The sequence below is a fragment of the Electrophorus electricus genome, chromosome 11 (genome assembly GCF_041902795.1).
Source record: "Electrophorus electricus isolate QZ-2024a chromosome 11, ASM4190279v1, whole genome shotgun sequence".
NCBI classification, from domain to species: Eukaryota; Metazoa; Chordata; class Actinopteri; order Gymnotiformes; family Gymnotidae; genus Electrophorus; species Electrophorus electricus.
In genome coordinates, this window is record NC_137507.1 from 3,213,087 (window position 1) to 3,225,000 (window position 11,914).

Sequence of the window (11,914 nt, forward strand, 5' to 3'; positions counted from 1 at the left end):
TACTAACAGCCAAGTTTATTGGGCATTTATGATTGACCTGGCAAATTATCCCCCCGTGTAATGTTCTCTGAATGTTACACAAAACTAGAAAATAAATTCGCACTGACCCCAAATCCTCAGAGGTGTCCTGAAATTCAAAGAAATCAACCAGCGACAGGTTCACTGATTTGGCACATCAGAAAATACTATAACAATATTTTCGTCTACTATTATAACAACTCGTTTTAAGTTTTCAGGTACAGCAGTGGGTTTCCTATAAGCGTACGTAAATATGCATGCAAATAACACAGAAATGAATAGCTTGGCTACATGAATTTAAAATACATTACTAACGGCTTTTACAATTGCATCTGTGCAGAAATGTCACAGGTGCATGAAATATAGGTTTAAGAGCAATTTTGCTTTGTAATGAAAAGGTTGCGGTGAGAACTGCCTTAGGAATGAAGCGCAGAAAATCTTATATTCACGTACAGTCTTCTACTGCCACTAAGTGGACAGGAGCGTGTTTTGCATTTAGATGACCGACGGCGTTGAACCTGTTAACTTCTGCTGGTGGACTCGTTGACCCTGGCCGCCTTGTCCGTATTACACGTTATGACTGCGCAGCATATGCCGAGTGCTGTGGCTATCCTGACCGTTCAAAGCAATTAAGGAATCCTTTTTTTTTTTCAACCAAAGACTAGGCCCGCGTTTTAAACCAAACCGACATTGCGATCTAAGCACATTTAATAAGCCACCGGGGCGAAATATCCGTGGATTACCGCATCCCTGTCGCTTTAACACTCCAGACAAAGCACCCCATATGATTTTGGAGCTCCAATCACCACTTCCCTCCGCGAAAGGGAGACGCTGCGCCGCACGGATCACTCTGCATGCAAACATGGCGAAAAAGCGCAGCTGTCTAAATAAACGAACGCCGTTTAAATATAAAGAGTAGCTCTTTTCATGGAGAGGAACAGCACAATTCCCAAGGAGGGGAATCACAACTCCTTCGCAGCAAAGACCACGGGATCACAATGGTAGCGCGTCCTCTTCTCTGAATGCCTGCTCGGTGTTGTTCTGGGTATTCTGCAAATTTGGAAATTCCGTTTAGGCCGCTGTGTTTTTGCAAATGTTTTGTCGCCTGCGTTTCACATTGTCAGCGTGTGGTTGTATCGGGCCTATAGACCATAGCTCGCCTTACGTGTTTTCCAATTTTTACAGCCTTAAGTGCTGTTGAACTTTTGTTTGGCAATGCTACGGTCTGCGCAGTGTGCATGCCAACAGGACGCTTGGTGTTCAGCCTATACTTGGATCGTTTGGCTTAAAAAAAAAAAAAGAAAGAAAAAGTATTTTTAAGACTTCAGTCTAGAATCTACACACTTCTCATAACCCCTCAGCACCCTTCAGAAGTCCTTATTTTGCACCGATATCACGAGCGGCATTATTCAACTTTAGATTTCAAATTGTTCCCAATTGTCTTGCACGGTCCCAATGTGACAGCGGTCTGGATTGAAACGCACAGCGAGAAAACATTTGGAAGTGCGGGTTAGAAGCCTGTTTATGTAATCGGGTCGCAAAACAAATCTTTATTTCAAAATGTAAAGTTAGAGATTTGTCTGTGGCGATGCCGGCTCCTGCTGAAGGGTAATTACCCCTGCTACTGTCTGTTGAGCGTCACTAAAATCAACAGGAAGGTTATTTAATTGTTTATCCTCACTAGCTAATAAACTAAAAATGAACTGTTTTGGGGATGTTCATTATTGTCTAAGAGATTTAAGACTCTTTTGAGACCAGAGATCCATTTGTATGAAGTCTCTGCAACACAATAAATTAGACTACAAAAAGTAGCTAGAAAACTATAAATGTTTTATTAAATGTAAACAAAGTCAGCATTGTACAAAATACAAGCACCAAATAGAAGACAGATGTATGCCATACTGTATAGTTCGGTAAGACACACATTTTCCATCGTCTGACTAACCACGATTCGAAGGCCTTGTGGGTACCAGTGTACCAGTAAGAAGCCTTTGCATCCAGCTCTCTAAAGAAACACCATAGCAGGGCAAGTTCTGCTGAACTTTATAAATAAAGTGTGTTGCTTTGTACACCAAGCCAGGGATAGTCAGTCCAGTTTGTGCATGCAGTGTAATAAGGAGAGAAACAGTAATCACAAGTCTACTGTGAAGTGGTAGGCAGTGTACAGTCGGCAGTGTGTGTGTATAAACTATGCTCACTGTGAGTCACATGGGCAGGACAATTATGAGGTCATTTGTATGTCGGAAGAGAAAGGCAGGTTGTGAGGATGAAAAGGAGACCTGGTTTAGGTCTCCTCTCCTCGTGTACAGTGAGTTCAGTATTAAATGTCTTTGTCGGCGCAAACAGCAAGATATTGAGAAGTTGCACATTGCTCATTAACATGCATTTAGCGAATGCAGAGTGAAATGATCATGGTTAACTAAATAAAGAGTGTTGGAAAGCAATATGTAGTTGACATTCCTTCTTAAATCAAACATATTTTAATTTGGCTTTAATTAAACACATTTCTTGCATGGCTAGGGAAGAGTATGCTTTCTAGCAATAATTAATAGTTTAATTAAAAGTAAATCTAGACAGCATATATGCCAGATGTATTACACAATGGGTTACCAGCATATAGTATAATCATTGCACAGCCTGTTTTTTGCTAAAACCGACCCACCGCACTGGCAACCAGTTTGTGCCATTTTTAAAATCCGCACTCTCACCTGCTCTTTTCTAGCTGATAGTGGAGAAGACTGCAGACCGCCCGTCTGACGAGTACTCGCTAGTCGAGGACGTGACCCTCCACAGCACCTTCCTGATGGACCGTCTGAACGAGCAGCGTCTTCTGCAGCCAGACCTGTGCGACGTGGACATCGTGCTGCTGCGCCACCAGGCCACCTTCCAGGCTCACAAGGGCGTGCTGGCTGCCTGGAGCCCCTTTTTCCACTCGCTGTTCACCGCCGGTAAGGAGCTGCGCCGTGTGGAGCTCTCGCTGGAGGCACTCCGGCCACAGGGCCTCCTGCAGATCCTTGACTTCATCTACACGTCCAAGCTGCTGGTGAACGGCGATAATGCGCGTGACGTGCTGCGTGCTGCCACTGTGCTGCAGATGGGTGACGTGGTGTCATCCTGCCGCGAGCTGATCGCACGCGGGACACTGCGGGAAGCTCAGGGCAAGCGCGACACCGCCACCCAGGCCTGGAGCAACGCTGGCGGCCCCGGAGGTGCCGGATCCCGCGTGGAGATCAAGCAGGAGCGGGACGCGGCTGGTGGCAAGGCATTCGGGGGGGAGGGCACGCAGCAGAGCCTGTATGTGGCGCGCATCGGGGATGGGTCAGCGCCGGCGTGTAAGTTGGAGGGTGAGGCAGAGGGGGCGAGGGAGCCGGAAGACCTCGGGGCGTTCAACCGGGAGCAGATCATTGTGGAGCTGAACTTGAACAATCAGACGCTCAACTTATCCAAAGGAGCAGAGGGAAACTCACCCCCAGCCGCGACTCCTCCCGGCTTCGAGGCAGAGAGGGACAACGGGGAGTCGGAGGAGGAGGAGGAGGAGGATCCAAGCGAAGGGGAAGACGAGGTGCTTGGAGGCTCCACGGGGGATGAGGCCGGAGAGGCGGCGCCTCACGACACCAACCTGCCCAAGTTCCTCCCTCAGAGACCTCGCAGGCAGACGGGGGTCTTGGCAGACACCATGGCGACGGTTACCTTGAGAACGGGCATGAGAGTGAGGCAGGGCGGAGGCAGGAGTGGACATGGCGAGGAAGAGGAAGAGGAGAGGTTCGAACCAGAGACGAGATTGCAGGAGGGGCGGAGCGTCCCTTGTTCAACGTGCCCGCAGGTCTTCACCAATGGCTGGGACATGCAAAAACATGCAAACGTCACACATAATCGCATGCAGGCCTGCGACAAGTGCGGCAAACGCTTTCTCCTGGACAGTGAGCTGGTACTGCATCAGCAGACTGACTGTGAAAGGAGCATACAGGTAACACATACAGGAATGTACAGGTGAACACATACACACCTGCTCAACTTACAGGACAAACAAGTACACATGTACACACATGCGTACCTGCTTAACTCACAGTGACATACAAGTACGCACATACACCCGCTCAATTCACACATCTGAACAAGACATTGTTTAATTTGGTCAGAATTTTTGATCGGTTTTTAATTATTTCACATTAAAGGTTCCTTTAAGAGTTTTAGTATATTGTAAGGTATTTAACAGTCAGAGTGTAATAACGTATTTACACTAAAATATTTTGTCCATATTTTAAAGACCAAATATATACACACACAACAAGCACATATAACATGAATGAAGTATTACAAAGGTATGAAATATTACAATATAGGAGTTTAAGTACCACATGCACACTCATTATGTTTGCATTGGTCTTCAGTGTCTTACATGTGGAAAAGACTTCAAGAAGCTTTGGTCCCTCCATGAGCACAATAAAATTGTGCACGGCTACGCAGAGAAGAAGTTCACATGTGAGATCTGTGAGAAGAAGTTCTTTACCATGGCTCACGTACGCAAACACATGGTTGGTGAGTTGCACCAGTGGCTCTGATATTGGGTTTCATCATTTAACACATGGGCCCAACTTCACGCTGAACATCTCCTTACCGGCTCATCGTGTTTTCAGCGCACACCAAGGAGATGCCCTTCACCTGCGAGACCTGCGGCAAGTCCTTCAAGAGGAGCATGTCTCTCAAAGTCCATTTCCTCCAGCATTCAGGAGAGAAACCCTTCAGATGTGAGGTACACACGTACACGTACACACACACACACACACACACACACACACACACACACACACACACACACACACACACACACACACACACACACACACACACACACACACACACACACTCCAGATCCTTCAAACAGCATCCCGACTTGTTCACGCTTAACCCTACTCAACTTGATTCCGGGTTCTCCCGACTCCCAGAGCATCATGGGAAAACTCAAATGTAAAGAACGAAAAAAAATGTCAGGGGGCATAACTGGGGTGGGGAGGGGAAGCCGATCAATAACTGGTGTCTCTGTTGTCTGTCTTCCAGAACTGCAGTGAGCGTTTCCAGTACAAGTACCAGTTACGCTCCCACATGAGCATCCACATCGGCCACAAGCAGTTCATGTGTCAGTGGTGCGGCAAGGACTTCAACATGAAGCAGTACTTCGACGAGCACATGAAGACACACACAGGTGAGAGATCTGCTGCCTTCCTCGAGGACACTGTATGGGCTTTCAAGGAGCAAATGTGTCGATGGTAATAGTCCACCTCAGGGCAGCAAAAAAAGGCACGTCTTGTACCAGCAGCTGGTCGAGGCAACCGGCTCTTGACAGTTCAGTGGTTCAGCACTTTAGCGCTCAGCAGTGGTTGTCTTGGAAACAGGCACTCAGTGGTCATACTATGTCCCTACAGAAAAGAGTGAGATTTAAATGTGAAAGCCATTTTGTATCAAATGATTGGAGATAGCTTGATAACTGGATAAAATCTAAAAATTCCCTAAATTCCATGATTTAACAGGCTAATGAGTTTTTATTGTACGTGTGTTTGTATTTGTCTGTCTGTGTGTGCTTGTGTGTTGCATTGCTGGTGGTCCTCCATCAATGCCTGCTAGGAGAGAAGCCGTACATATGCGAGATCTGTGGGAAGAGCTTCACCAGCCGGCCCAACATGAAGCGGCACCGGCGCACCCACACGGGCGAGAAACCGTACCCATGTGAGACGTGCGGCCAGCGGTTCCGTTTCTCCAACATGCTGAAGGCTCACAGAGAGAAGTGCTTTCAGCTCAGGGACACACCCACCACTGAAGCCCTGCCCACTGACTACAACCCCTCCCCAGGGGCAAGTCAAGCTGTAGCCAATCAGGTGCCTCTATTTTTGGCTGGGGAGCCATGTAAAGACACAGGCTTGTCTACTCACCCAGCCACCATGGTGCCATCAGCAGTGCTCCACTCTGCGAGTGGCTACACCTCACACCTACACCCTCTACCACCCCTATTCTCCACAGCAAGGACAGAGTCGAGTAGGGATGCCTAACTGCCGTTCTGTGTTTCAGTCCAAGCTAGAGGTACTTCATGTATAGACTGTATGACTTTATATGTACAAACCCAGTATAGCTCCCACCGTTTCCCTCATGTAATCTAGAAAAACTAATTATAATGCTCCTTTTCTATGTTGAAAATCACCTGAAGAGGCAATTTATGGTTTTAACATTTTTGGTATTACAGTATATAGTAACTATAGAGTGGAGCAAAGTACATGCTAAAAGTAATGAAAAAGGTTTATGTAATTATGGTGCTATATATATATATATATATATATATATATATATATATATATATATATATATATATATATATATATAAATATGGAATATACTGAAAAGTTATAGCTATAGTTACTGCAATCACTAATTTTATGATAATCCAATATGAAATCTCATGAAAAATTTTACAGGCCTTTTGGTATTTCACAGAAATTCTAAAGGAGTTCTCGTTCTGCGTACAGGCTACGAAGGCAGTGTGACCTGTGTGGTCTTTTGGCCTGATCTGGTTAGTCACTATCACAAAGCCATCTTGTCTCAAAAGCCATTGTTAAAGAACCATAAATACTGTTTTGATTTTTTTTTTTTTTCACCACGGGCTTAAGTCCTGTGTATTTCCAACTCTTTGCGTAATTCACTATAAACTCCCAAACAGCAGTTGTCTTTGGTGTTTTCAATATTGGCTATTTAGATTTTTTTCAGTTTTCTTTGACAAATGACAAAGTTATATGGACCAACCTGGCCAACGTGTACAGAATTGAATCTGTTTCTCGGTTGTGATTAAATAATATTGGTCTCTCTTTAATTTTACTGTAAAAAAATAGTGCACTAGCCCATGTCATTTCCAACCTTGCAACTTTATATGCGATGCTACTTTTTGTAGTATGTCCAAGGTGTACTGCATGTTATAATAAGAATAACAGTGTTTCCCTCTTGGTAGGGTTGGATGTTTGTCCAAGAATGTGAAAGACGATCCAAGACCCTAACACCAAGGCATGAGTCCACGTCCCTTAGAGCAGACCGAGATTAAAATATTATTCAATAGTGTCATTTTTATTTGGAGTTTTCTTGGTGGAGGTTAAATGGATATAGCTACATAGTACTGCATGTCCATAATGTTTCTGGTGTATACGATAAAAGGCATAGCGGTAGTCTAGGAGACTGCGTATTGTTTTGTCCAGGTCAAGCATTATGTCAAAAGCCCTATTTCTTTTTAACATTCTTTGTCCTAAAATAACTACAAAAAGAAATGAATCCAAAGATGATTGAGTATGTTAGCGGTGTGTAGATTGGGTTCACCTTTACGTTGTGTGGTTTAGCGGTTTCCCCTTTCTCCAATACAGCTGGTTTGTGCTAAAAAGGCCTTGGCAATTAGGTGAGTTCAGTCAGGTGTTTTTTAACTAAGCTGTCTTGACTGTGCGAACTGGTCAAACACTAAACTGTGGTAGTGCAGGACTCTATCCCCAGGACTGAAATGGACAGGAATGGTTGCAGGCACTTTAAAGTAGCTGTTTTGTGTTGTACGGTGTGCAGTTTTGTGTCAGATTGGTCCAAATACTGGAGTTTTTTAGCCCAAATACAAATGATCTATGCCCAGGTCTTACTGTTGAAAATAAAGACTTGAATATTTTGTTCTTGGGGAATTATAAGGTGAAGGCAGAAAGCACTACATATCCTGTCTAATGCAGAAAGGTTTTTTTTTTTCTTCATATAGCTCTTTTTCATGTTTTGATGTTTTGACTTTTATTTTGCTTGTATAACTAAATTGGAGGAGTTCTAACTTGACAAAATGAGAGTGAGGAGGTGTAGTTTAACTGCAGGTGCTTTTATTTTGTAGCAGGAATGCGTGAAGCTTTGCAGCCCAGTTCTAGATCATTTATGAATGGGGGAACATCATTGGCTGCCAAAGATTTATTTTTAAAATCAAAGAAGAAGGTTAGTCACTTTGTAAAGCGTTGGTTGGTTTGTTACTCATGCCCTCCTGAGCCCCTAATCACACTCTAAGATATGGTCATTAAATAGACAGTATTTTAACCTATCTCAGTGTCTGTATTGACACTTGTGTGTCTGACGTAAATATTATTGTGTGGTTACACAAAAAGAATCCTTTATAGATACGTATAGAGACTAAAGGTGATGTTTATGTTGCTCTATATTCTGTCCTCTAGTGTACTGGCTATTGTAGCTGTAAAAGCCTAAAGAATCATCCTTATTAATCCCAGACATAAATCTATTTTGTTTGTGTCCTACTGTCTCACTGAACACTAATTGCTTTTTTTTAATATCATTCTGTGGTATCTTATTTGTTGTTGTTAAAACATATTACACTTGTTTAGTAACATGCATGACATGATTGTCATTCAAGTTACATGTCATGCATTCATTTGTTTTATGGATGACATAGAAACCTTTTTTTCAGCCACCTTGTTTCGGTCTGCTGTGTTGTCTGCACATGCATTGTAACCGCTATATCAGTTGTCATTTTCCACAAGAAAATGACAGGCCGAATATTATTCAAACCCAGTATAACAAATAAAGATGTGAATTATACAAATGCATATATGAACACAATACTTCACTTCAAACTTCAGTACAGTCCACCTTTTGTAGACACCAGAGTTCACCATGAGTTCACGTTTGCATGCATTGCTCTGAAGACTTCTGGTGTGTCCGTTGCCTCCTCCTGCTGTCTGTCTTTCGCAGTGAGGCGCATTTAGCAGCATTCGTTAGGCTCGGAACGCTAATGTACTTAATCGCAACATTCCAGTGCTCTCCACGAAGGTTGGCTCACATCTGCCGACGCTCACATCTTGGTGAGCCGTATGACATTGAGGCGCACTGCCAACACTGTGGCTCCAGCAGCGTAGCGAATCTCCCTCAACATTCCGCTCCAACAGTGTTCCTCTTCATCAAACCTGGGAGAAGCGTGAGATGCCGATGATGACACATCTTTAAAAGTCAGGTGTATGCAAGATGGACTCTTGGACCTCCTTTTAATGAGTGTATATCTGAGAGCACACAGTTAAGTCCTGGTATATAATTAACCTCAAAAGCAATTGTTTTTTCTTATCACCAACACGATGCATCACTGCATCACAATTTCCCTTGAAAGACTCAGTGACTCACCTCCAGATGTCATTCATCTCTGTGGGTTCCAGCTTCTCAGTGGCATCATCGGGCATCATGGCAAATCCCCCCACGGCGTACAAACACCCACCCAGCTCCATCAGGTTCAGGGAGCTTCTCTCCTGAGGGAACTCCACGAAGTCGGACCACCTGGGAGATTGGGCATGAGCAGGAGAACTTCTTGATGCTCTCCCACAGAAAGGATTTGTCATGTTGTAAGGAAACAAATTGGAGTATTATATCAAGAACAGCATTTCTCAAATCCAGCCCAGGTGGGGCACATCACTGCACAGTCTGGTATTCCTGCTTTCACCCAACTGATTAAAGGTCCTTAACGGATTTGACAATTATGTGATATGCTGGAAAAGGTTAGAGAAGGAAAAATCATTACAGTCATACTGGGTCCTTCTCTATCTTATTTGAGTATCACTGGGATACAATATGAAAGCATATGGAATGTTCGGTGGCTCAAGTGTGAAGGTTTCTGGAGTGTTACCACATTTAGGCTCTAGAACAATGGAAAAGAAATGGAGAAGAATAGACAGATGGTTGTTTCAAGGCAACGCAAGGTTGCTTGAGCTGAGTGACTCACGTATTGCTGGCGATGTCGTAGACCTCCACGCTGCTGGTGAGGCCATTGTCTGTCACTCCCGTCACCACGTAGATCTTGTTTTCCTGAATGGCAACGCCGAACAGGGAGCGAGCCAATTTCATTGGGGCCAACTCCTTCCACTCGAACTTAGTGGGGTTGTAGACACAAACTCTCCGTAGGCACTTCCTGATGTATAGTGTGAAACCATCATGTGAGAACACTACAATTTGTGAGATAATGTAAAATATTTTATGGAGAAGAACATTATTCAGTTACTAAAGAAATTTTAAAAATGCTTATGTTACAATGAATGACAGCTTGTGAGTCAATGTCAGTCATGCAGTGCTAGCTTGCTGCCAGTAACTTTCATGCACATCTTTGGTTCAAGCATTCATTTCCAAAGAAAGCACAAAGCCAAACGCACTTATTTTCTGCTTTTCCGCCCAGTACGTAGACAAGCCCATTATGTGAGACAGAGCCGTGTCCATACACAGAGTAGGGAAGGGGGTCAGACTCCCCCCATTTGAAGGATCTACGTGCAAGGAGAAAGAAAAATGACACCTGGAGACTTCGAGACCTCAAACACATCCACCTAAATCAACCTTTTTCTTCCTTTTTCTTTTTTTGGCCTGGTGACTCTACTCACTGCCTGTCGTAGACCATAACGGAGTCTAAGGCGTGCTCTCCCTCCCTCAGCTCTTTCCCACCCAGGACGTAGATGGAATTCTGGGCTTCGGCTAGACTGAACAGACAGCGCGGGCTGGGCAGTGAGGGCATCCCCAGCCAATCAGAGCTCTTGGGGTCGAACTGGCAGAGGGAGAAGAGGACCAACACATGGCATGCCAATGAGCTTGTGTTGTTCTCCGCTTTTTGACTCTTCACAAATGTGTACTGCATGTGAGCTCAGATATGCACTCTGCATGTGAGCACTGCAGAAAAGGAATCCAATGTTGATCATGTGAGGCATAGCCAAAAATGGTAGGTGTAGTTATGCAGTCCTAACAGCTGCTATGAGAGTACGCTAATTCCCGGTGAGTTCTAGATGAATCACAGGCATCATATTTGGAATGTGTATAGCATGCTCTGTGCATTTGCAATGCAGACAAGTTTACTGATTTTACAAAGCAACCGTCCAAAATAGATCAATTTAAAAGACAACAGTAATAGAAATAATGTTAGTGTCTCTGCACGCTTACCTGTAAGAAATAAGAACTGAAGGGCTCGTCTGTGTTTTTCTCATTATAAAGTAGACCTCCAACCAGGAAGATCTGATGTTCTTTGGTCACCAAACTGCAGTGATTTTTGGGGATCTCGGTAGATGAGGAAGCCAAGAAGCATTCATTCTCAGCAGGGTCATAGGCGTATGTTCCTGTGCTGCTAATCATTAGAATAAGGTCCCTCTGGAACATTCCAAAGCGGGGGTTATCATTCAGGATCCCTGGAAGCATACCTTCCTCATCCTCTTCTTCATCCTGCCCTCCTGCCGTGGCTCCTGCATTCTCGCCTGACCTCCCTTTGCCTTTAGGCAGCTGCCCTCTTTCCGCGTCCGTTATAAGACGCAGCTCGTTCTTGATCTCCTGGTTGGTCCGGATCAGCCTGTGCCCCTCCACTTTCTCCCTGAGGTAATCCGGAGGCATCAGACGAAAGCGCACGCAGTGCAGGAGATCCGGCAGGTCCTTCAGCCTCTCGCCCGGATCGTGCTCGACCCACTCCATCAGCCCTTCGAAGACCGTCTCCTCCCGCTCCACATCGAGGGCATCACACGTGATGATGGCAGCCAGTTCTCCAGAGCCCAGCTGGTGGAAGTCCTGGTCCCTGACGATGAGCTGGAAGTGGTCGCAGATGTAGTCCCGAGCCTTGGCTGCCAGCCGTGGGCACTCCAGGAGAAGCCCGAGCCGGAATATGGCCAGGCAATTGCTCAGGACCAGCTTCTTCTCCAGGTAGGACACGCAAACGCTGAAGATGGATGGGATCTGATACATGTTGGCTGCCATGAAAATGTCCTGGACGTTGTTCTCAGTCAGGTTAATTTCGGAGGTGTAGATGTACCTCAGGATCATACCCATGATGCCTGGCTCAACATCCTTCAGGACAATCTCTCGTTTTTTGCTCTCCTCCTGTTCTGAG

The 11,914-nt window shown here is 44.9% G+C and overlaps 2 protein-coding genes across 2 annotated transcripts in view; one reads left to right on the forward strand and one right to left on the reverse strand.

The window, feature by feature from the left end:
• Positions 1–840: 840 nt before the first annotated feature.
• On the forward strand, positions 841–6,341 carry zbtb47a (zinc finger and BTB domain containing 47a). The gene is made up of 6 exons (XM_027001256.3): positions 841–1,019; positions 2,741–3,985; positions 4,410–4,557; positions 4,656–4,771; positions 5,077–5,221; positions 5,641–6,341. Exons 1-6 carry the CDS (start codon positions 1,017–1,019, stop codon positions 6,060–6,062), a joined length of 2,079 nt encoding a protein of 692 aa, XP_026857057.2. The 5' UTR covers positions 841–1,016; the 3' UTR covers positions 6,063–6,341.
• A 1,537-nt stretch (positions 6,342–7,878) lies between these two features.
• klhl40a (kelch-like family member 40a) overlaps positions 7,879–11,914 on the reverse strand; it is a 4,650-nt gene continuing 614 nt past the window's right edge. Inside the window, exons 1-6 of the mRNA XM_027001268.3 lie at positions 10,984–11,914; positions 10,434–10,594; positions 10,212–10,319; positions 9,788–9,973; positions 9,196–9,345; positions 7,879–8,984 (exon numbers count right to left, since the gene is read on the reverse strand). The exon at positions 10,984–11,914 is cut by the window's right edge and continues 614 nt beyond it. Of these exons, the coding sequence (XP_026857069.2) occupies positions 8,873–8,984; positions 9,196–9,345; positions 9,788–9,973; positions 10,212–10,319; positions 10,434–10,594; positions 10,984–11,914 (1,648 nt within the window). The 3' untranslated portion in view covers positions 7,879–8,872. The remainder of the gene's footprint in view (positions 8,985–9,195; positions 9,346–9,787; positions 9,974–10,211; positions 10,320–10,433; positions 10,595–10,983) is intronic.